At 41.1% G+C, this 26,875-nt stretch overlaps 1 protein-coding gene across 1 annotated transcript; it reads left to right on the forward strand.

Annotated features, from left to right (window-relative positions):
- The first annotated feature begins 10,838 nt into the window (after nt 1-10,838).
- LOC139453210 (uncharacterized) lies at nt 10,839-19,157 on the forward strand. Its single transcript, XM_071234838.1, has 2 exons — nt 10,839-11,958; nt 16,740-19,157. Exons 1-2 carry the CDS (start codon nt 10,839-10,841, stop codon nt 19,112-19,114), a joined length of 3,495 nt encoding a protein of 1,164 aa, XP_071090939.1. The 3' UTR covers nt 19,115-19,157.
- The last annotated feature ends 7,718 nt before the right edge of the window (nt 19,158-26,875 follow it).

Below are 26,875 nucleotides of genomic sequence, written 5' to 3' on the forward strand. Positions count from 1 at the left end.
ACAGCACAAAAATAAGTTTTAGCTGTCGTGTGCCCATAATACATTTGAGTTTAACCGTAAATAACGCTTACACAAATCCACGGCTTGCTGAAAATCAACGTCTGCGTGCTGTGGGTATGCTGGAAACAGGAATGGCAAAAGACAAAGTTGCCCTTGCATTTTCATGTTCATAAAAACACAATATGGAACAGGAGTTACCGGTCCTGAATGAGGTAGACAGTGACTATTCACTGAAGAAACAAACTGTATATTGTACTTGTTGTCGTCGTTGTAGTGCCGTATCAAAAGGTCGGACCGTTTGTTGGGAACATGGGAATAGATCTAGCAGCATGGACATGCAGAATTGGTTGTTTTGACATGCCTAGAGGAATGACTACTCAGGCGAGACAACATGGACACCAGGCATGGAGCTCAGCTGTGTTTACAATATTAACATTGATTGTGTGGACTAGCACTTGTGTTATCAACAACTATACATTTTATTAACAATATCTGTATGAGTTTTACAAGTGTCCATCATCAAACAATCGGCTTTATGATGCTGGCAATACAGGTATCCGTGCATGCGAGGTCCGTGCGACGAGTGGTGGAATGTTGACCCAATCATTTGACCCAGTTTGGAGACTCCTTATATCTGTGATACTGAATTAAACCGAGGACCAAGGTCGGAAAGATATATTGAACAGAGTCGCGAGAAAGAAGATCAGCCTCATTAAAGGCCACCATTGAAGGACTATCCAACCAAAGGGGGCACGGTGGCCCAGCTGTCGAAGACGCCGCGATTCGCTGTGCAGAGTTGCGTCCCTTGGGCATGCCAGAAACCTATGATTGTGGGTTTCCAGTTTTGTTAGCACTATACCGGGTTTTACCAAAGTGGTAAACGTCTAAGACCTACATCACTTCGGGCTTCCCTCCCACATTAAGCTGATACGCCGTGATATAACTGGAATAATGTTAAAAGCGGCGTTAAACACAACTCACACTATCCAACCATATGGTAAAATTGACAACGACTGTGAGGACAATGAGTGAAACACTGACAGCCCTGAAAGACACAGTTGAAGAAAATAATGCAGAAAGAAAACTGTGAACTTAAGTCAATTGTGTCCAAACGATCAATTAAGATTGTGGCCTTAGAAGACAAATTAGATAAAAATAAGATTAGAAAAAAAATCTACTTTTCTTCGGCAGTGAAATGGACGGGAAGGAAGACAAGTATGAAACCAAGGGAAAAGTAAGAAATTTCTTGAACGATAAGCTTGATATGAGTAATTATGGCAACATTCATTTTGATACGGTTCATAGACTGGGTGCTAAACGTGAACAAGGATCGAACCCGCGTATAATGGCAAGGTTTGTGTCAAGGGACGATAAAGCGTATCGTGTGTCAGAGGACGTTTCGTTTAAAACCAGGGAAAGAAGAAAGAAACTTGTCGTGGACATGATAAATTCTAGAGAAAAAAGTCAAAGTGCACTTTTGAAGAATGACTATTTATTTATCAAGGTTGAAAAGTTCCTTTTTGATGATCAGACAGAAGACCTTGAATAGAACTTGTCCAACGGTCAGTCTCAGCTGTGAAGCGGTTTAGGGTAAAAAAGAATAGTGTTGTTGAACCAACACCTACCTCTTCACTTTCACTCGATCAAAGATTCCACATTGGATCAGAGGTGTATATCCCCAATCCACTTCGATGTTACACCTGCCAAGCGTTTGGACATGGATCCAAGTCCTGCCGTGTCTCTGCTGTTTGCTACCGCTGCAGTGACAAACACGAGGCCATTGACTGCAGGAAGGATGTGAAGTGTTCAAACTGCGGTGGGAACCACAAGGCATCTCACAAATCCTGCCCTGTGTGACAACATGACCTACAGATCATGAAAATCAAGACCGAACAAACCCTCTCCTACTATGATACTAAGACGAGGGTTGTAGGTTCTACTACAACCACTTCTTCTATCTCTTACTATGCTGCTGTCTCTCGTCCTCATGTCACCAGTGCCTCTACCGACCGCCAGACTGATCTGACATGGGTCAAGTCTTTCCAGCCACTTCCAACTGCTTCACTCCAAAAAAACAGCTATGACAAGCCCCAAACAAAAATAAACGTCAAAAAATTACTCTTAATGTATAAAACTTTTACATAAAGGGTTACGTTTTAATTCTTAAAGTAAAAAAATACTTTAAGAGTAACAACCCGCAACCCTTAATGTAAAAAAATATTTTTTTACATTAAGGGTTCATATCATACGTTTCGACCCTCAATGTAAAATCTTCTTATAAACAAAGTTTGATTGGAAATACAGGATACATTTTTGTTATTTTCACGTTTTTATTATTTTTGCTCGGTTTCTTGCTATTATTCGTAGTAAGCGACAGTGTGAGAAACTGACTTTGCTCAGATAACAGAACAAGAATGGATATTATAAGAATGGCAGGCTCGATATTGACGACATGCCAGCTACTACTCTGGAAGGTGATGAGCATCAGTTGTCGGTTCCAGTCGCAGATCGCGACTCAAGTGAAACATCGTCAACTGTGGATCAGGAGCGGGTGCTGCCGTCAAGGTCGAAGGTTATGCAAAACCACAGTTTACATTGCAAGGAATATAGAAGATTTAACCAACAAACTGTCCGACATTGGCTTTGATTCTTTTGTATCTGAACATGACATTGTTGCTTTATATGAAACATTGTCAATTGAAAATTACTTCAGTGACATTTTTGCAGAATATAAACCTTTTTGTTTACCAGCCACAAAATGGTTCCAGTTCTGGAGGTATTCGGGAGGAATACTTTTGATAAAACGTTCACTGTTAGGATATGTTATTGATGTTTGATACAGAGAACATGCTATTACTGTTCTGTTGGATAAAAGTTGATAAATGTTTGGTTTCAGTAGAGCTACATTATGTGTGTTTACATATATCCAACCCGAGAAATTGACCTGGCATGATAACAAAGATAGACAAAATGGGGTTGAGATTTGGCTGGAAGAGTACCCAGCTGTTTCTATCACTGTACTTGCATTTGGTTGATTGTTTGTTTGTTTGTTGTTTAACGTCGCACTCAGCAATATTCCAGCTAAGTGACGGCGGTCTGTAAATGAATTCTGAACCAATGGGTATTCAGAATAATCTTGGTGAGGTGGAGGACATAGTGACATGTCAAGATTTGTGTAAGAACTGACAATTGACATATTATAATCCCAAATCACCAGGTCCGAACTTTTCGAAAGCATCAGTGCCAAGAAACATAATAAACCAGCTGGCCATTGTACAAACATGGTTTGAGTGCAAAAATGGGTCAAATGTTACAATCCATGTACAGTAATGTAAAGGCTTGTGTTCCTTCAAACTACAGAATATCTGGTATATTTGTTGCTTCATGGGTGTGTGAAGCAAGGGTGTATGCTTTGTCCCTTTTTGTTTCAGTTTTTTTATAAACAAATTGGTTACTGAAATTGAACCAAATTGTCGTTTTTGGTGTTAAGTTACATCCGGAATATATTTATCTCTTTCTACTTCTATTTGCGGAAGACCGAATGCTAAAATAATATTGCAATTCAGGCTAGGTCAATAAAATGCTATTGGTGACGAAAACATTCCTAAGTCCTCTGCAAACTCTCATATACGTAAACCATGGTTTGATAATGATTGTAAACAAGCTAGGAGAAATGGGAAGAAAGCCGAGAAATATTTCCGACGACACCACAAATTGAACAAGCATGAAATACTCACATCCCCCGCCAATATGACATGTCGGGTGTGTGCAATGCATTAGCTCCTGTGAACTATGTTCACTGGGCCTTTTTGTAAAGAAATATAAGTATAAATCAAAGTCGTTGCCATGGAACCTCGAAAAATAACGGTTAAAAAAAATCCCAAACTATCAAAAGGCACCAGTTCACCACTAGACCTATCAATGTGCAAAATATGGTGAAGAAAAATGGTACGGATTTCAAGATCTGCTCCCGGAACGAGGCCTACCGCCATTTTCAGTCTAAATCAAAGTCGTTGCCAATGAAACTCGAAAAATAATTTTGTTTAAAATCCCAAACTATCAAAAGGCACCAGTTCACCACTAGATTTATCTATGTGCCAAGTTTGGTGAAGAAATATGGTATGGTTTTCAAGATCTGCTCCGGGAACGAGGACTACCGCCATTTTCAGTCTAAATCAAAGTCGTTGCCATGGAAATTCGGAAAATATTTTTTTTTTAAATCCCAATCTATCAACAGGCACCAGTTCAACACTAGATCTATCTATGTGCCAAGTCTGGTGAAGAAATATGATACGGTTTTCAAGATCTGCTCCGGGAACGAGGCCTACCGCCATTTTCAGTCTAAATCAAAGTCGTTGCCAATGAAACTCGAAAAATAATTTTGTTTAAAATCCCAAACTATCAAAAGGCACCAGTTCACCACTAGATTTATCTATGTGCCAAGTTTGGTGAAGAAATATGGTATGGTTTTCAAGATCTGCTCCGGGAACGAGGACTACCGCCATTTTCAGTCTAAATCAAAGTCGTTGCCATGGAAATTCGGAAAATATTTTTTTTTTAAATCCCAATCTATCAACAGGCACCAGTTCAACACTAGATCTATCTATGTGCCAAGTCTGGTGAAGAAATATGATACGGTTTTCAAGATCTGCTCCGGGAACGAGGCCTACCGCCATTTTCAGTCTAAATCAAAGTCGTTGCCAATGAAACTCGAAAAATAATTTTGTTTAAAATCCCAAACTATCAAAAGGCACCAGTTCACCACTAGATCTATCTATGTGCCAAGTTTGGTGAAGAAATATGGTATGGTTTTCAAGATCTGCTCCGGGAACGAGGACTACCGCCATTTTCAGTCTAAATCCAAGTCGTTGCCATGGAAATTCGAAAAATATTTTTATTTTAAATCCCAAACTATCAAAAGGCACCAGTTCAACACTAGATCTATCTATGTGCCAAGTTTGGTGAAGAAATATGATACGGTTTTCAAGATCTGCTCCGGAAACCAGGCCTACCGCCATTTTCAGTCTAAATCAAAGTCGTTGCCATGGAAACTCAAAAATACCTTTTTTAAAAATCCCAAACTACCAAAAGGCACCAGTTCAACACTAGATTTAACTGTGTGCCAAGTTTGGTGAAGAAATATGATACGGTTTTCAAGATCTGCTCCGGAAACGAAATGTGACGGAGGGACGGCACCCATTCCTATATCCCCCTTCCACTTCGTGGCGGGGGATAATAACGTTAAAATCACGGGCGCTGAAGCGAGACGTGCCTTTAAACAGAATAAACGTCAATCCTGGAGTTGTGGAACGTGATTCAAAAGATTAAGGGCAAAAGATCAAAATCTGGGGTTCACCATCGCAAAGATGATAATACACTTTTAACTACTGAATCTGAAATTGCCAACAAACTTGGTGGCACTTTGGCAAACGATTCCTCATCATCAAGCTATAATCCTCAATTTCAGAGGAAAAGCAGCAGGAGAAGAAAAAAAGTCAATTTTAACTCTAATGGTGAGGACTATATCACTCCATGAATTACATACTGCCCCAGGGCAATCTCATGCTACTGCAGCTGGAGCCGACAAAATCCACTATCAGCTCCTGAAACACTTTTCCCACCTTCCTGGCACAATGCTACTATCATTCCTATACCAAAGCCTGGACGGGATCATACAGATCCATCCAATTACCATCCGATATCAATAACAAGCTGCGTTTGTAAAACCATGGAGCGCATGGTCAACAATCGAATAGTCTGGTACCTGGAGACCAATAACCTCCTGAGTGACATCCAGTGTGTCCCTAAAGGCAGCATACTATCAGTCACACTTTTCAGCATCAAAATTATTAGTGTCACTAAAGTATACTGAGTCAAATTAAAAACTTCACATTTTAAAAGTAATCCAGTATATGATAAATGTATCAGAGATGGTAATTTTTAATCATTAATGTTCAAAGAAGGATTTTAATTAACGGTGGTAACCATAATTTGTTCCAGGCACCTACGGTATTCGGTAATAACATCAACAGTTTAAATCCCAAGCACGAGAATCTGATGGCACACAAGTTCAGTAGCGTGTATGGCCACCATGTGCATTGACAACTGCCACACAACGCCTCCGCATGGACCTTGTGATGCTTGTGAACACATGATTGGAAAGACGACGCCATTGTTGCTGCAAAATGGTGCCAAGATCTTGCAAATTCTGTGGTTGGTTCTGGAGAGTGCGCAGACTTCTGCCAAGAGCATCCCAGACGTGTTCGAAAGTACTATAAAATTATTGTCACCCGTGTGACACTTAATCCTATCATAATCAATGTAGTTATCATCAACCTGTGTTTTTAAGCCAAATCATTGCTGAGTAATTTTAATATTGGCTAGTATTATGCACAACCACCGGTAGCTAAAGTGATGACGTAAATGCTGCTGGGGTATCACTCTCGCTAAGGCAATATAGTTTTTGGGATGTATGGGTTGCACAAAGCGCTGGCAATACAGAATTATTTATACATATACTGAATTCCAAAAGAAACATCACCCCAAGTAACATTGCATGAAAAGTTGTCATTTAAATATCTGGGTAATTATTGTCAAAGTTTCTAAAATTTAACATTACCTTGTTCGGAAACATGAAATTTAATGATAAAAAAAAAGATGACAAAAAAAATCGATCGCCCAAACGCATCACGTCAACGTTCATGGTAACCCGATGCACATGGGTTCCGTGCAAATTGAAAATCCACCCAGATCGGATAACATTCATTCGTTATTAAATTGCTACCACATGCCAAGGGTGACAAGAAATCAGTGACACCAAGCCCTTAGACGACTGCAAGCTGCACAAACCGCCCGGCAAGTAGCCAATGCATTTCAAGTCCACGTAAGGACCATGTACAGGCTCCAGCAACGGTACCAGACCACCAACACTACAGATGACCGACCACGTAGTTGAAGACCAAGGGTCAACACCCAACGTCAGGATTGTGCGACCGCATCTTTAAGATCGCTTTGTTACTGCTGCAGAAACTGCTCGAAAGACTATATAGACACACCAGTGACACTTTAGTGCGGAAACCGTGCGTCGACGATTGACAAGCAATCACCTCCACAGCGAAGGGGAACGTTGAGCATCATTTCTATTAATAGAGATCCACCACCGACCCTGCATCTGGGACATGTCTCTAGGCGACTATAAAGATAAGAATAAGAAGCAAAAGACCTACGAAGGAATTTTAGTATCAAACAGACAGGACTTTGTGTCATGGCGATTAAGCCAGAGACGAAATGACAAGGGCAGAGTATCATTCTGTTTATGATGATGGTTGAAATCTTCAAATTTAAGATGTGAAACTTCGGCAATTATCGTTAATATTAATGTGGTACAAGTAACGTTCAGTGGCGGGACGTTCATGATCAAACACGTTAACATTGAATGACCAAGCATGAAGTGATCAACAGAGCACTTTCGCATCACTGAAGCCTGTGCCGCGGTCATAGTGTCTACCAATTTCATGCTCGCCCGTTTCGACAAATAACTGCCGCTTTTTTCAAATGGAACGGTTTAAAGTCCCATGTGATTGATCAACTAACTGACGTGAATGAATACCCCTTACTGTTTTACGTGTGGCCACGACATCCGAACGTGAGTCGACGCCATGTGGTAAACAAAATGGGTCATTGTTGCTTTCACATGTGGTAGAATCTCCTACCCCCAGTTAATTTCTGTCAATAATAATACAACTGAAACATAAACTTGACTTCTTAAAGGATAACACCTATACCTTTTTGCAATTGATTTAACCGCTTATGGATACGACGTGCTATGATCGAACTTCGATTTAGATTTGTTTTCCTTTCATTGACAAGTGCGCGTGGTTTGACATTGCGTGTTGGGACGTGGACGACGTGACGTCAAACAGCTGAGCTATATCGCAGTCGTATAATGAATACACGTGGTTTGAGTTTCAAAATATTAATAATAATGTCGTTTACTTAACTAGAACGTAGTACATCTCGATTGGGACGATTTTCACGAAGACCGATGAGTAAATGAGACTGTTAGAATATGGCGCAGTTTTCTAATTTTGGTTTGTTGACATGTGTTGTTATGAGGGGAGTGATATTCCAAGGCAAAAATGTTCATATAGTAAGGGAATGAAATGTTTTACAGTGAGAAAGTTGTCAAAATGGATTGAAGATTAAACAGCCCTTTTAGTATTTTAGCTACACTACTGGTATTAATTTCGAATGGTTCAATAACATAATGAGCAATTGTAAATACACACAATATAGACAACATTGATTTCTGATTTACATACTGTATTCATTGTAAGTTTTGATGTTTTCAATCGAATTTATTATGAAATAATCAATAACACTTCCATTAATTTTGTTTTGACAAAACACTGACAATTTCATCAGGATTATTTTTATCGTTAAATAAAACTCCCGGACAATTATCAAAGAATGCATACTTTGAAATAAACGTCAAATGCCTATCATATATCGTCATATCATTAGGATATGTACTTGACAATGATTTGAATTATTGGACATCTAGATTACAAACAAAGGTGCTTACTTGACACATTCGGGAGCTACTCTTTTATGACCCCGTCACACTTATTCGGAATCAACAGGAATAAAGCAGAACCAGTCGGAATGAAATATTTTCAAAATTAGTGCCACATTCGGGAGGAATTCCAAATTGACCAAGCTTTGTAAGAATGCCGTTCGAATACTTAGAATGCGCTGTGAACCCACCGCGAATGATTCTTTCGGATTTCGGGTGTATTAGCTCTAGAATGCAGCTCGAATGTAGTTGGAACACAGTAGGAATACTTAGAATATTGTTAGAATGCAGTCATAATATTTAGAATGCACTCCAAATATCCCGGAATAAACAAAGAATGTTCATCCCGACGGCATTCCGCCTCTAGTGTAACTATAACAGTGCGAAAATCATCATATTTTTCTTCAAGTTTTATCAAAATCAAATATATTCTTCTACTTTAAGTTTCACATTCCAAAGCCAGTAAACGCTACATAGTTTACGAGACGCCTATCATAATACGTAACGCATGGAGATGCAAGCTGTCGAAACCAGTCAAACGAGCTGGCAGATGCTAATCAGCTAGCGCTATAGAAATTCTAGACCCAGCTGACCAGATTCAGACACAGCTGACCAGCCAACAAACAATTAACTAAGTAAGTCAGCACATCAAAACTTGCATAATTTGAACAACATGTGAGAAGCCATTGTGATCAATTGAAATTCTAGACCTGGCTGACCAGTTTCAAACACAGCCGACCCGGCAATAAACAATTAACTAAGCAAGTCAGCACATCAAAACTTGCATAATTTGACCACCATGTGGGAAACCATTGTTATCAATCCCAAACTGGACAGATGGGTAGTGACATGCTTTCAAACGTGGACTGGAGGTCTCGGGTATAAATGCAGGGGTATCTTGGCATAGAGTCATTCCTGCATTTCGCCTGAAAACCTCTCTGTCTGTTTTTGAAGGTAAGTTACTTTTACTCATTACTTTGCCATTTTGGTTAAACGTGCTGTAAATAATTCTAACTTTGTTACTCTGCTGGTTCAATGAACTTATGTTACAGTTAATGAGAAAGTATTGTTCAAAATCTACGATTTGGCTGCTATATGTTAATTTCATACAGTTCATCTAGAAATCAAATACTATACTGAATGATAGGGAATAATAGAGCGTCCCGGATAAAATACGAGCGTTAGTATTCTAGTCGTTTAAATATCAATCTAACATATTACGCCATTTTAGTTATGGAAGTCGTGGATGCTTATTAAACAATATGTTCAACGTGTATAACGTTTCTGTATCAAGTGACTTGTAGGTCAACATGTTCTATTATCTGCATTTATATTTCTGGTCATGTTATTCGTCTCACTGTTTGTATTTTCACGGGAAACATTTCTTGTTTCAATATAATGAGTAGCATAGCATCGGCAGCTAAATGTATGTATTTAAAGATAACCAGTCTGTGACCGTATATGTCTAGAACACAATACACGAAAAGTAACACTGTTTCCGTAGCTAAATACGCACAGATTTGGCAATGTCTTTTAACTAGTTGTCACATAAGTGCATCCGCACTATCGTGAAGCGCCGGTTGATTTTGTGTTTAATGTCGTAGAATAGTCTATAAAGATACAGGCAATTCAGCGGCAGTCTAGTAGATAAGAGTTACAATACAAATTCCAGCATTTCTTATATAAACTGTTTCTCATGTTTTAATTTATTTACTTATAATTGGTGAACGTCAGAAGTTTTTGATTAGTGTTAAAGGGTTTAATCATCATTATCTTGAAGTAAGTGTCGGCAGTTACCTCGTTAGGGTTAAGGCTACGGTTCAACGCACGCCTGGCCGCCAGCCATTGTTCAAGGGGTGCACGTACCGTGACGCCCGGCTAAAGCCCCAGGTATCTGTGCCGCGGTTACCCTGGTTACAACTATGTAATCATTGTTATATCTCCAACAAGGCACCAGAAAATATTTTACTATGCTGTAATGATGTAACTCATTATCATTCTTAATTATTGATTTCAATATGTTAATGCTGTACTATTTAATTGCTTATTATGATGTCTAAACTATTAAATGTAATACTGAGATGTTTTGAATATATGTTGTTGCATTGTGACGTCACATATAATAAAGATTCCTGCATTTCGCCTGAAAACCTCTCTGTCTGTTTTTGAAGGCGTGGAGATCCCGGAGTTAATTCCCCGTAACAATTCTAGGTATAAACGGTCCCCTAAAAAGGACGGTTTCAATTGGTGGAGCTTATCCTAGATGACCGGTGCCACGCCTACCAACTACAAACAGAAGCTTCGATGGCCTGAGCCACGGTTGAACCTAACCAGTTTGCTCAAGACGCAGGAATCACCCCTTCCAGCCTCCCCCTCCCTAACCACCCCCGCACCAACGTCATCAACAGCAACAACGTCATCAACGGCGTCAACATCAATGGCATCAACGTACAGGACAACACCCTTACCAGCGCCATCCCCATCCTCTTCATCTGCTTCAACAGCCTCCCCGTCAGCAGCTGAACCTCCCTCCCATACAATGGCCACACCACATATTAAGCTGAGGCCATACACAGGACAAGAGGAAGCAACGTCCTGGTGGCAAGAGTTCGTGACCTTCGTCAAACTTTTTAATTATAACCAGGATCGACAATGTTTGTTGTTTCCCTTCTACCTAGAAGGAACGGCAAAGCTCTGGCACCAGGACCTGGCGGAAGAGACAAGAAACGACATGGGCCGTCTGGAGGAAGCCTTTAAATCTAGATTTAACAGGCCAAAAACATTTGATGTGAACCTCCTCCAGATGGCACAGTCAAAGGAGGAAACAATCAATGACTTCCTTACTAGAATACAGGTAGCAACTCGGAACCAGGAACTGCCAATGTCAATGATTGTGGCAGTGGCAGTTAATGGCCTCCGTCCGAGCATCCGCCAGTGGGTGATCAACAAGGAACCGGCCTCACTTGAAGCTGTTCGGCACCATGCAGAACTGGCTGAGAGGTCTCAGTTGGGTCTAAGGTCCCCAGAGGTCAACATGGCCATGAAAGTGGACCAACTGTCGGAGCTCGTGGCCACCCTTATCACCAAGACAGACGCCCCAGCAGTACAAGCCGCAGGAACACCAGCAACCAAGCACCAGCTACAACAAGAACAACAGCTGCAGTTCCAGCCTCCCCGTCATGAACCATTTCAACCCAGACGGAATCGGTTTCATGGCCCCCATTATCAGATGTCATCACCACCGTCTCAACAATTCAGCCAACAGCAGAGTCAACTAACTCAGAGGAATCCGGGCCCTCAACACTACAACGGCACCAACCGACAACAGAGACGCCCACAGTATCCAGTACCCCCGTACCTACAAAGGAAATGCATAGGATGCGGTATGTACTGTTTAGACAGATTGTATTGCCCACATTTCCACACACAATGTACTTTTTGCCATAAAGTAGGACACCATTCTAGTGTATGCATGAGGGCATATCATTCGCAGAATGAATACCCTAGGCAATAGGGACTCGCGCCTGATTCTCAGAAGTCTGGGATCAGGCATGAAAAACCCTTGGTCTCGCTTGTGGCTCCCTTAGTTAAGAACACTGTTCTAGTGCGGGTGAAGCAAGTGAAGACAACAGCCCTAGTTGATACAGGAGCCTCTGTGTCCTGTGTCAGCATGGGCTTCCTTCAAAAGGTAGGCTACACATTAGGTCACCTACAAGAATCTGACCTTCATGAAATCGTAGGTGTAGGTGGTGAAATACACAAGGTGTTAGGTGCTATTTCTTTGGACATCTGTATAGGCAACCTTCTTCTACCCCAGTCAGTTTATGTTTTCCAATCTCTTCACCATTCCTTGATATTAGGTATAGACTTCCTCACCGAGTATAAGGCTACTATCTCCCTAGCTGACAAGTGCTTCATTATTCAAGAAGGTCTGATCACTGTTCCCCTGGTAGAGTCAAGTGCAGGCTATGTTAGGGCCAAGAAACCCATCACAGTTCCACCTTCTTGCCAGGTAGACATCCCTGTCCAAATCTCCCGCAATAGGCAAGGTTCCGTTCTCCTCTTAGAACCGGTTCCTGAACTTTCAAGAGTTAAACTGCAGGGTGGCAGATGTTTGGTGACAAAGACAAAGAAAGGTGTTTATATGCGCCTCCTCAACCCTACCAAATCCCCTATTCATATCAACACCAAAAGAGTGCTAGCGGTAGCGTGTGAGGTCGACCCATCAAGCGTCTCATTGCTATCAGATTCACCTGAACCAGAACACAGACCATCCCATGTCACATCACGACCACGTCATTCTCTGATCAATGCATCAGTCCCTCGTGGTCAGAGTAGATCAGGATCCACAACACACACATCCACAATCCCATCCCAGCCCCCTTCTCACCGCAAACACACGCCCCCCTCAGACCTTTCCTTTGACCTTTCTGACTCAGACCTGTCTTCTTCTCAAAAACAGGAGCTTCTTTCTTTCCTTCATTCTCAACATTCTGCCTTTTCTCACAATTGGTCTGAACTAGGACACACACATCTTCACAGACATAAGATAGAGACAGGTGATGCTAGACCCGTTAGGCGCCCATTTTATCGACAAAGTGCGGAAATTAGAAAAGAGTGCTCAAAACAAATTAAGGAAATGCTAGATGCCAAAATCATTCAACCAAGTTCTTCTGAGTGGCACTCACCAGTTGTTATGGTTCGAAAACGTGACAACAGTTATCGTTTTGCGGTAGACTACAGACGCCTCAATGCAGTTACCAAGCCAATGTTCTTCCCTTTAATTAGATTCGAAGATGTCATCGACGCAGTAGGTGAAAGTCATGCAAAAATCTTTAGTGTTTTGGATTGTGATAGTGGCTTTTGGCAAATTCCTCTACATCCAGAAACCAAACACAAATCTGCTTTTATTACACCAGACGGTGTTTTCGAATGGAACCGTTTACCTTTCGGCCTCAAAAATGCTCCAATGGCTTTTCAAAGTACTATTTCAGAAGCTCTCAAAGACATGAACTGGAAATACGTCCTTATTTATGTCGATGATATCATCGTGTATTCCAAAACCTTTTCAGAACATTTGAATCATCTCAAATGTGTTTTTCAAAAGATAAAGCAAGCAGGCTTTACCTTGAAACCCAGCAAATGTAAATTTGCAGCAAAACAAGTTCAATATCTTGGACACATTTTCACCAAATCTGGCATTGAAGTTGACCAATCTAAGATTGAGGCAGTCACCCAAATTCCTCCACCAAAGAATGTTCATGATGTTCGTCATTTTCTTGGCCTTTGTAGTTACTACAGGAAATTTGTTCCCAATTTCTCAGGAATAGCGTCACCTCTCTATGACACTCTCAAGAAAGATGTTAAATTTTCTTGGACAGACAAATGTCAACAAGCTTTCTCTGTCTTAAAACAAAAACTGACAACATCCCCAATCCTTGCCTATCCAGACCCTACAAAACCTTTCATTCTGACAACAGATGCTTCCAACACATCTCTTGGTTACATTTTAGGGCAACATGGTTCAGATGGTAAGGAACATGTCATCTGTTATGGGGGTAGATCACTTCACTCATCAGAAAAGAATTGGGGGGTAACACAACTTGAATGTTTGGCAGTAGTAGAAGGGATAAAGACATTTAGAGTTTACTTGGCTGGGACCAAATTCAAAATTTACACTGATCACAAGGCTCTTACTTGGCTCAAAAACATCAAAGAAGAAACAGGTCGCCTTGGACGATGGTCAATTATGCTACAAGATTACGATTATGAAATAGTACACAGGCCAGGGAAGTCAAACACAAATGCAGATGCTTTATCTCGTACTAAATACCCTGAGCCTAAGACTGTGCCTATCACAGATGACATACCATCACCTCCATTACCATCTGAAAGAACATATGCGCAAGTAGCCTCATGCACTGCCACCACAAAAGACAAATCAGTTTTAGTTGTGTCATCCTCTCCCTTTGTACCCCTTTCCTCCCCTGATGTGGCTAACAATAAGTCCCCGACCCCAACACACTTCTCCACTTCTACTGTCCCACCCTCAACCGTCCAACCTGATTCTGACCAAGACCCAGACGCTCGTGTTCCACTAGCCGTTGATCTCTATTACGCAAACAAACCATCACCATCTGGCCCATCTGTCATTGTGGCAGCAGTTGACATAGATGATGATCAGTTTCTGACGCAACAGAGAAATTCCCCTGACCTCAGGCCAATTATTGACTACATTTCCAAAGATGAAATCCCTACAACGTACAATGATGCCCAAATCAAAGGTCTTGTAGGACGCTCACAGGAGTATGTAGTCAGGGATGGTATTCTCTATCATGTCTATCAAGCAAAACATAGAGGTACCAAAGCCCATAGGCCTCCCCAAATTACCCAGCTTGTTGTCCCCCTTATCAAGCGCAAGGATGTCCTATTCGCCTATCATGACTCCAAAGTAGGTGGTTGTCATCTTGGAAGGGATTCCACCTTTCAAGCTCTCCTGTCAAAATACCACTGGCCTGGTATGTATCAAGACATAGAAAATTACATTAGGTCATGTGAGGTATGTCAGAAAATCAAACCTAAGTCCCATAGCAAACATGCTCCTATGGTCCCAATGCCCATAGAGGACACATTTTCTCGCCTTCACATAGATATCCTTGGTCCCCTCCCAGAAACTAAAGATGGTTACAAATATGTCCTGCTGGTAGTTGACTCTTTTTCGCGTTGGACTGAAGGCTTTGCTATGAAGACTCAGGATGCCACTGAGGTAGCCAAAATTCTGTTCAACCAGGTCATTACTCGCTTTGGGGCTCCCAAAACCCTTCTTTCTGATAGAGGTCGGCAGTTCACTTCGAAACTTGTCAATGCTCTGTGTGAATTGTTGGACATCAAGCACCATCTGACGTCATCATATCATCCTGAAACCAATGGCATGTGTGAAAGACGTAATAGGACCATTGAGCAGGCACTCAGAGCTTATTGTGACTCTGAACAGTCCAATTGGGCAGACCTAATCCCCTGTGTCATGATGTCAATGCGCAGTGCACCATGTGCCTCCACTGGCTACACTCCCTTCTATCTCCTCTTTGGCAGAGAGATGCATCTCCCTATTGATGTTGCTCTTCTTCCCAAGCCCTCTCTAGGCAAAACGGCAGAACGCCATCTTCAGACCCTTCTTGACAATCTCAAGGTAGCCAAAACCATTGCTAAGGACAATATGAAGATTTCTCAAGAAATCAACAAAGAGCGCACTGACCTCAAAGCTAAAGATCCCCAATACTCAGTAGGTGATCTGGTCCTGATGAAAAATTCCCATGTTCTCCCTGGTAGGTCCCCCAAACTGTCAGTTAAATGGGTAGGTCCCTACACCATACTTGAGCTTGGTCCCAATCATACCTTCAAGCTACAACATGTTCAAACGAACAAGACGCACAAGGCACTTATTCATGCCAATCGTCTCAAGCCCCACATTGGTCGCACTCCCAACGACCGCCTTCCAGATCACACTCCCAACCATGGTCGTCATTCTCCTCATCCCAGCACTTCTGCTGAAACGGACACTCATGCTCCTCGTCCCAGCACTTCTGCTGAAGCACATGCCCCTCGTCCCAGCACTTCTGCTGAAGCACATTCCCCTCTAACCAGCACGTCTGCTGATGCTGACACATCCTCAGACACACAGGTGGTTCTTCCAGAGCCACACATCAGTGATACAGGCTCTGCACCACCCAGTAACCGTCAACAGGATGACAAATCTCAAGATAATCAAACGTATCCTGTTGACAAAATTATCAGATGTAAAATGGCAAACGGTACCAAACAGTACCAAATCAAGTGGTTAGGCTACTCAGAAACGACCTGGGAGCCCGCCTCCAATCTTGATCCATCCCTGATCAAGCACTTCCATAGGTCTAGAACGATGTCTGGTAAGAAGCGCAAACATGGACATAAGTACTTCCAATGATTCATTAGCATAGGTGTTATCAAGCTACCCCCCTATCTTCTATGACGTGAATTGCATGGCCATAAGATATGAGTGACCACCCCTTTTGCAGTTACCAAGTGTTCTGTGTCCCATAGTGCTAGGTTGTTTAGGTGTTTGTGGCCACAACATTCTTCTCAACCAGGTCAACTCTTCTAATGGCTCCTTTTCATTTCATCAAAGGTTCATCCTGGAGCTTGATTATCCTGTGGCTTATGGCTCTGTTTGCCCGCCCTACCCTCGGCACCAGCCCTGTTCAGAGACTCAACTATGGAATAGTTTTTAAGCCAACCACACAAGTCCATTTTGCTACCGAATACTGGGTTCATACCTACGAGGTCAAGCTTCCCCATGTCCCAAGCATTCCCACCATGAGTGGATGCCACCAAGGCAATGGAACGTGTGCTATACTGCACCAAATCCAAATGCACCTTAACGTCATCAAAACCAGGTGTGTTTCACTGCTAAATGAAACTAGGCACCAAATCATTAAGCTCATCCCTGAATCTAAGGTCCCCTCATCAAGTCGCTCCAAACGAGCAGTTCTAAGTTTTGTAGGGTCCCTTTCCAAAACATTGTTTGGTACAGCCACCACTGACGACGTCAACCTGCTTGCCAAACATATTAATGCCCTTACCAAACATGACATAAACCTATCCAATGTCCTCAAACAACATTCTTCTCATCTCTCGTCATTTATGAAATTGGTAGACAATAGATTTAAAAATGCGCTAAAAGGTGTTAAGGCCAATCATGATGCCCTTACGTTCACAGCCACTGCGATCCAGAATAATGCTAGAAATATTCAAGCTACTTTTGCTTCCCTTACTTCAATTTTGATAGACCAAATTCAAAATTCAAATACTGTGGAGCATCAACTTGAAGAGCTCAAATTAGGCATTTTAGACTTGGCTAAAAATAAATTATCCCCTCTGCTAATTGCCCCACAAATTCTGGAACAAACTATTCATCATATTGCCTCAATCTTATCTAACAAGTATCCAAACTTTCGATTGCTCCAAACCAACCCAACATATTACTATTCTCAAGCAAAATTCATCTTTGCCCGTACAAAGGCCCACGTCTATGTTTCTGTTAAGTTTCCCTTATCATCCTTGCCTAAACCTTTCCAAATGTATAAAGTTATTTCTCTCCCAGTGCCTGTGAACGATACATCATCCCACTCGACTCAACTCCTTGATATTCCTCCTTACTTTGCCCTGTCCTTGGATTCCCGTCATTTCCTCAGTATGGACAGTTCTACCTTAGCGCCCTGCTCTGGTGATGAATTCGTCCTACACTGTCCTATCAGAATAGCTCTCCAATCCTCCCCCAAACCATCATGTAGCCTTGCACTCTTTCAAAATAGTAAGAGTCTGATCAAATCTCTTTGTGATTTTCGATATGTCACCAAACCTCAGCCACCTCAGCTTATCTCAATTGATACCTCAAATGTTCTCGTATATAGAATACCCTTCCTTACTCTCACCTGTCCTGGTACTCATCGTATGATCCCCGGTTGTAACTTCTGTCTTATTGCTACTCCATGTTACTGTTCTCTGTCCACTGAAGATCTGTATTATCCTGCACCTTTCGGTTCTTGTCGCACTTCACAACACCAGATCTCACACCTTCACCCGGTCAACCTTGCTCTTCTTCAACACTTCTTCGAGGATTCTACCCTCTCTAGTATTGCTGGTGATACAACTTTCAGAAAAGCAGTTAACTTCACCATTCCAAAATTTGATATATTTTCTCATGAAATTTCCAATATTTTGGCCAATGATCAAAAGTCCCATCTCAGTCTTAAACGTGTCGCTGAAAGGGCAAGAAAAGATCAAACCATATTTCAGTCTATTACGGAACCATTGCTTGATGGTCAAATCACTTTACCAAGTTCTTGGCCTGATACAAATGCAATTATAGCCATCACCGCTTCGGCTATGTCAGTTCTTTCAATTATTTTAGTTGTTTGGATGTTTTTCAAAGTTCGCGCACTCTCTGCTGCACTATTGTTGGTTACTCGTGTGGCGCCAGTTAAAGCAGTACAGCCTCCAGTACTAAATTATAACTCACAAACCACTTCTAGTCCCAGCTTCGTTGTGTCTGATCTTGCCGACTATCATGTGTCAATCCTTCTAGGAGTGATCACACTTGCTGTGGCTTCTATTCTTCTCCTTCTCATCTATGAACGCAATCGTAGGACTCACAATGGTCTCGTTCTTGAACTCACCACTGGTCCAGAATGTGTCTCTCTTCCTATTCTGGCTCTCAGTCTCTGTCCTTCCTACTGGGATATTCAACCCCCATACACAGTGGAACAGCTCCGAATCTCTGGATATTTCTTTCCCACCCTTACTGTTGAATGGCCCGCCTTTACTGTGACTAACCTCCTAACCAAAACGTCTCTCTCGGTCCCGAACACGCTTCGAGTCTCTTTCTTTACTGCCCGTAAACTCCAGAAAATGTTTAATCAACCTTTCGCTGCCTACATTCTTATGGTTCATGATGGTAGATACCAAATTTTAGATCCTTCTTGTATGTTAAAGGTATTTTAAGTGGGCTGTCTAAGCAGTGCATATCCTTTGTCATGTTCACATATTTTTGCTGTGTTACTTTAAAATATTTTATGTATTTTTGTGTACAATTGTATTATGTTTACGTCAACACCTGTATAACGAAAATATTAATAGGCTTTTGCGGTCAAAAGCTCCACGACGTCCAGGGGTACTATAACAGTGCGAAAATCATCATATTTTTCTTCAAGTTTTATCAAAATCAAATATATTCTTCTACTTTAAGTTTCACATTCCAAAGCCAGTAAACGCTACATAGTTTACGAGACGCCTATCATAATACGTAACGCATGGAGATGCAAGCTGTCGAAACCAGTCAAACGAGCTGGCAGATGCTAATCAGCTAGCGCTATAGAAATTCTAGACCCAGCTGACCAGATTCAGACACAGCTGACCAGCCAACAAACAATTAACTAAGTAAGTCAGCACATCAAAACTTGCATAATTTGAACAACATGTGAGAAGCCATTGTGATCAATTGAAATTCTAGACCTGGCTGACCAGTTTCAAACACAGCCGACCCGGCAATAAACAATTAACTAAGCAAGTCAGCACATCAAAACTTGCATAATTTGACCACCATGTGGGAAACCATTGTTATCAATCCCAAACTGGACAGATGGGTAGTGACATGCTTTCAAACGTGGACTGGAGGTCTCGGGTATAAATGCAGGGGTATCTTGGCATAGAGTCATTCCTGCATTTCGCCTGAAAACCTCTCTGTCTGTTTTTGAAGGTAAGTTACTTTTACTCATTACTTTGCCATTTTGGTTAAACGTGCTGTAAATAATTCTAACTTTGTTACTCTGCTGGTTCAATGAACTTATGTTACAGTTAATGAGAAAGTATTGTTCAAAATCTACGATTTGGCTGCTATATGTTAATTTCATACAGTTCATCTAGAAATCAAATACTATACTGAATGATAGGGAATAATAGAGCGTCCCGGATAAAATACGAGCGTTAGTATTCTAGTCGTTTAAATATCAATCTAACATATTACGCCATTTTAGTTATGGAAGTCGTGGATGCTTATTAAACAATATGTTCAACGTGTATAACGTTTCTGTATCAAGTGACTTGTAGGTCAACATGTTCTATTATCTGCATTTATATTTCTGGTCATGTTATTCGTCTCACTGTTTGTATTTTCACGGGAAACATTTCTTGTTTCAATATAATGAGTAGCATAGCATCGGCAGCTAAATGTATGTATTTAAAGATAACCAGTCTGTGACCGTATATGTCTAGAACACAATACACGAAAAGTAACACTGTTTCCGTAGCTAAATACGCACAGATTTGGCAATGTCTTTTAACTAGTTGTCACATAAGTGCATCCGCACTATCGTGAAGCGCCGGTTGATTTTGTGTTTAATGTCGTAGAATAGTCTATAAAGATACAGGCAATTCAGCGGCAGTCTAGTAGATAAGAGTTACAATACAAATTCCAGCATTTCTTATATAAACTGTTTCTCATGTTTTAATTTATTTACTTATAATTGGTGAACGTCAGAAGTTTTTGATTAGTGTTAAAGTGTTTAATCATCATTATCTTGAAGTAAGTGTCGGCAGTTACCTCGTTAGGGTTAAGGCTACGGTTCAACGCACGCCTGGCCGCCAGCCATTGTTCAAGGGGTGCACGTACCGTGACGCCCGGCTAAAGCCCCAGGTATCTGTGCCGCGGTTACCCTGGTTACAACTATGTAATCATTGTTATATCTCCAACAAGGCACCAGAAAATATTTTACTATGCTGTAATGATGTAACTCATTATCATTCTTAATTATTGATTTCAATATGTTAATGCTGTACTATTTAATTGCTTATTATGATGTCTAAACTATTAAATGTAATACTGAGATGTTTTGAATATATGTTGTTGCATTGTGACGTCACATATAATAAAGATTCCTGCATTTCGCCTGAAAACCTCTCTGTCTGTTTTTGAAGGCGTGGAGATCCCGGAGTTAATTCCCCGTAACAATTCTAGGTATAAACGGTCCCCTAAAAAGGACGGTTTCATAACTAAGGTTTTACGATTAATGTAGAAAGTATAAAAAGTAGCGAACTTAGAATACCATCAATGCCTTCGAGATTTTCAGTATTAAGATACGGTTGGAAAGACAATCAATTCAAGGTGAAGGTTATACAATTTGGTTACAATGTCTGTAGAAATATGAACGTTGTAACACTTTCTAAACAATGTATACGTTTTTGAAACCGCGACGTCATCATTTCGACGTACTGAGCGACAGAGCCAGCTGACGGACAGGCATCGCGAGGTTTAAACCAGTTAACCGATATAAAAATGATATAAACGATAATACTTTTGAATACACAAAATGAGGAAATTGCATTCATACCAAGTACACAGTTGCGTTTTCTCAGAGGAAGAACAGTCATTATTAAGCCTGCCGCCACGATTTTGTCACATGCCTCTGGGACAAAGTGCTCAGCGGAGGTGCCTTGATGAATTAAGTAACAACACAATATTTGTCGTATGAAAACTCAATTCTTTGTTTGCAAAGTAATGTAAGCCGTGTGAAGCCGCCTTTAAAATGCCACGTGCCACGCCTATGTCGCATACCATATGCGCTGTCAGTTTAGGTTTAACCGGCAGGATCGGTGCACCAGGCGGGTGAGAAAAGAAAAGAAAAATTGAAAATGATCGCCATTTAGCGAAGATCAGTTGACCACAATATAGTTCTATCGAAAATGTGGCTATGTGAATATATACTTACACTTAAAGATACACTGTAAGGTGAAGACGGTACAACGTAATCAAATTACTGTCCGCATGGGTCTTCTATCCATCCTATGTTCAATAAAAATGACCCTGGGTACACCGGCCTGCGCCAGTCATGCTCACAATTGGTTATCCACTAGACTCACAAAAGAATAAGTGAGATAACTGTTTTAGCTAAGTGCAGAATCAGGTTTTCGTTTTATTATCTCACAAAAAGCATGTGCTCTCAAGATGAGATCCTGTCTAAGTTATGGTCTGGACACTCTGTTTATGCGACGATGACGGTGATTACCACATTGCGTGTGCTTAATTTCGAGTCATTTCCGCCTGCTCACAGCAACGGCTGGCTCCATTTAGACAGGTTATGCTGACAGAGAACAAATAAGAGAACGCATAAACTTTTGCCCAGAATTTGTATTTGAATTTGCTTTCTTTGTCACAAACATTTCGAACTGAATTATAAAAATAGTCAATCATTATTTTCGGAATTTAATTAACGCATATATTTAATAATTTCCACACATATTACTAAGTGGCAGAATACCTGATGCCACCTGGTACTTATTTCCAGTACCTGTATCCCAGCACTCGTTAACAAGACTGACCCATGAAATACACTCTTAAAAAAACCAACCCCAAAATGCACAGGTAGTATGTAGTGCATTGAACCTAATTACACAAATATAATATCCGGAATATAAATTGGATACATGTGCGTCAAAACGCAGCCATTATCGACTTGCAATGTCTTAAACGGCATTGTTTTCACACTTGTTTAAAAATGTCATGGATGAAAACAGTAAAGCAAAATGCACGTGCAAGTCATGGCATTCATAACTCGTGGTAGTTGCTATAAAAAGGCAAGCATAAGCCAATATTTGTCGTCGCCAGAGGACGTGTCCAAAGAGGGGAATCGCAGTCTTCTGACCATTAGGTCTTCAGCAACCCATGCTTGCCGTAAAAGGCGACTATGCTTGTGGTAAAAGGCGACTAACAGGATCGGGTGGTCAGGCTCGCTGTCTTGGTTGATTCACGTCATCGAGCCCAATTGCATGGATCGATGCTCATGGTGTCAATCACTGGATTGTCTGGTCCAGACTCGTTATTTACAGATCGCCGCCATATACATGTAGCTGGAATATTGCCGAGTGAGGCGTTAAACAACAAACAAACCATTTGCCGCCTTTGTGACAGTTCAATTCCACTGCAGACCGTCCGAGAACCGGGTGACCAAGAGTTACCACCCCTGCACAGGATCGCTACATTCGACTGTTCCACCTACGTCATCGCAAAGCCACCGCTACTGAGACTGTCAGGAACCATCTTCGCGAGGCTGGAAACCGACCCAGAAGACCAGTTATCGCCCCTGGTTTGCAACAAATCCATCGACAGCGACGCTTGCGTTGGTGCCATACCTTACAGCCTTGAGATTGAACAAACTGGAGACGAGTGTGCTTCAGCGATGAATCACGATTTCTTCTTCACCGGCAAGATGGAAGACAACGTGTTTATCGTCGTCGAAATGCCCCACTTTGTGTACGTGAAATCGACAATTTCGGTGTCGGCAGGGTCAAGGTGTGTGTTAGGGGCTGGGGTGTGTGAAATATCCTACACCACGAGATCAGACTTGGTTGTGGTTCATGGAGATTTGACAACAAATCGCTACATGAATCAAATTCATCAACGTCTTTCCCTGGCCGTCGAGATCTCCAGATCTCAACCCAATAGACCACCTCTGGGATGAACTCGATCGACGTATACGTCAACGTCATAACACACCGCAGACACTCCAACAACTGGCCAACGCGTTACAAGCAGAATGGCGCAGAATTCGTACACTTATTTAGTCAGTGCCGAGGAGATGCAGCGCGTGTCACAAAAGATACTGAGTTCACCACAACCTTGTGGCCTTATATGAAATGACAATGAAGAGTTTTTTAATGTCTTTGTACAGCGACAACATGTGACTATCGAGCTCCAAAATTTCATATTTGTATCTATGATATTAAATTAATTATATCGACTTTTATTAGGTACAATAAATTAACTAAAAATCTGACTGTGTGTTTCTTTTTTTAAAGAGTGTAAGAATATGAAGGGTGAATGTTTTATAAAATATATGATCTGACATTTTGTAAGAATGATCCCAGCGGCCATTAAGGGCCATACTCGGCCCTAAATCGGATGTATGTTGAGCCTAACATACATCTTCCGTGATTATCTTTTATATTTTTAATATTGACCTAGGCCATGGGCAATATACATGTAAATTGAGGTAGGTTCGAGAATGAATATGTGCTCATCTCAGACCCCATAGCACACTTACCTACCCTATATCATTATCGAATTATCTGCTTACACTGAAAAGCAGTGGCAAAAAGTAGATTGTTCACATAATATGGTTGCCATGGGAACCATACTTGACTTCAAATAGAAACGGTTCAAGTAACATTAGGAGAGGTAGTCGGTAGGATAGACCAGCCAGGTTTCATCACCCCTCAACACCTTGTGGTAAAGGAAACACTTGCGATACAACTTCAATCAGGTCACAGCTGTGCAGGCACGATGGGACAGGTGCGTGTAAGTTACCCAATTGGGCGGTCAAAGCCAAAACACCTTTTGCTTCAGTCGTTGAGGCAAGAGTAGGGGGCAGACAGATATTTAAAGATGGGTCTCTTTCTTGAGGCTGACTCATTAAATGGCACATGTGATACAATGGTGCAATAGACCCTGCGACACTCACAGTAACCACGACATTTACCTTCGCACTTTCAACAATACACTCTCACTAATGAAGCGGACATTTGGCATTCATGATACTTCTGATGGAGGCATCTTATTTAAGTCAAATCATTTATATTTTACCTTAATATTTTTTTGGTTTAAACTCAACAGAGGTTATGACATTGTATTTAGCGAGCTTTGGCGAGCTAAATACATAATGTGCATTCTTTATACAGGATATTTACCATCCCCAGACATAGAAGCGTGATTACCTCTTTATTATATGATGTCATTCTTCAATTCTGTGCTCCTCAAATCTCTTTCCATCTCTCACAAACATTACCTAAACATTGCAAGTCTTCGTGGAATGTACGCATTAATATATATTACGTCTGAGGGTAAGTGATGTGTCAGTCGGACAGTGACTGTAGCCAATATAGTTCCCACTGAAAACGGTTTCTCATACAGTCATGGCGTAACTATATATAAAACAACAATTGCCTACACAAATTGTTTTTACTTGCCTTTCGCGGCAATCCATCTGAGTAACTGCCCTTTATCCAAGAGAAGATACTCTAACCCTTGTCTATGAGACGTCACGACCATAGGCCTGTCGTGGCAAGTCGGCCTCTCCTGACACAACGTAACGAAGCACAGTGAGATGTACATACAGCGACAAAAAGAAACAAGGTAACAATTCGGACATGTTTTGGCCAAATCCAACTGTTTTAATATGTGAAAAGGTTCCAAGCCGCAGAGGTTTACACGCGCTGATATGTAGAACTGTTCCCGCTGAGCTAGTCCTAGTGTCCTCGCTAAATTGTTTCGCAATTTATATCTCCAAAGTTGCCAAAGCTTTTAAAATCCCGTATCTACGTCACAGTTCTATTTTCAATATATCAGACTATTCTTTTGATAATGATAGCAAATGTCCCTGTACTTTCTCCAGATTCCCGATGGTTAATTCTGACTCGATCGCCGAATGACAAGGGTGACGCCATATTTGTTTATAAACACTGAAAGAAGTCCCTACTTGACCTTTGATGTTTGCATCTTAATCCGCTTATGACCCAAACGGATATCGTTGAAATCAGATCTTAGTTCTCGCTGCCGCTAAACAAAGATCTGAGGACATCCCATTACGGGTCACCTCAGACCGACCTTTCGCGAATTCTGACCGACCAATGGAATTGCCGACAAGAAGTTGATATTAGCCAATCCGAAGGCAGCTTTCTCGTGCTTTACGACACTAATTTCAAATTGGCGACTACGCTTCGAAACATATTTTGACAATTTCTCGCTTAAAAATTTGCAAACCTGAACAAAAGAATATAATATGGTTAATATATGGTCTAGATTGTATAGGTTCAGTCGTTAAGCCTGTAACTATTGTTCGGAATACCCCGTTTTAATGTTTTCGAGGCTGCATGATTAGAAATCACATTCCGACTGTCACTTTCATGATCTGGTAAGCGACGCTCCGATTGGTCGGATGAAAGGTCGTTCTGACGTGAACCCTAGTGGGATGTCCTCAGATCTTTGTTTAGTGGTGGCGAGAACTAAGATCTGATTTTAGTGAGATTGCGTTTTTATCCGTTGGCTTTATCCTGCCGAGAAACCTACCCATTACATGATATAAGTTTTAATCAATAATTCAAAGTTTAAATTGTTTACTCTCGAACACTAAAAGACCCAGAAAGCTATAACATGACATGAATGTTAATGTGTATGAAAAAATCCAGTGTGGTTAAGGAATCATGTCGCAATTATTTTTATTATCTTGGTGAATGAACGAGCAAAATATTTTGTAGGCCGCTTTTAACGAAATTCAATCTAACAGTCGGTATATGAATTGCATTATAATTAGAAAGAGGGAAAAAAAAGTGGCGATGATTTTCTGGCACGTTGCATGCAAATTGAAGGATTCATACAGAAAATAGTGAGGCTACTAAGATACTTTAGAGGCCTGTGATGGAGACATCACGACATTATACTGATGTAGTAAGACAGTTGTTTGAGATAGTTGTGTACCGAAAAAGGAATTTCAAGGTTTCAAGGTTTGGCCAGTCTTTGTCACGGCGATACTCTGAAATTGATCTAAATAACATATGTCAACATCCAAAACAAGTTAATATTCAGAAATGCTGCTCACGCAACGTAAATCTCCATAATGGTGATGGGAATGTTTACAAACTAATGAAAACGAAACACCGATCGGTCATTGACTCTTCTCTTCTAATCGATTTGAGAATTTCAAGTCTAAAGTTCCG

Source organism: Haliotis cracherodii, unplaced genomic scaffold (assembly GCF_022045235.1).
Source record: "Haliotis cracherodii isolate W230 unplaced genomic scaffold, xgHalCrac1.p SCAF_9, whole genome shotgun sequence".
NCBI classification, from domain to species: Eukaryota; Metazoa; Mollusca; class Gastropoda; order Lepetellida; family Haliotidae; genus Haliotis; species Haliotis cracherodii.

What these genes read in the sequence shown, in the direction of transcription:
- LOC139453210 (XM_071234838.1), top strand. Translation starts at nt 10,839, where the DNA reads ATGACCGGTGCCACGCCTACCAACTACAAACAGAAGCTTCGATGGCCT. An exon ending in AAGGAAATGCATAGGATGCG is followed by an intron (nt 11,959 to 16,739) that starts GTATGTACTGTT and finishes ATTTCATCAAAG; the next exon opens with GTTCATCCTGGAGCTTGATT.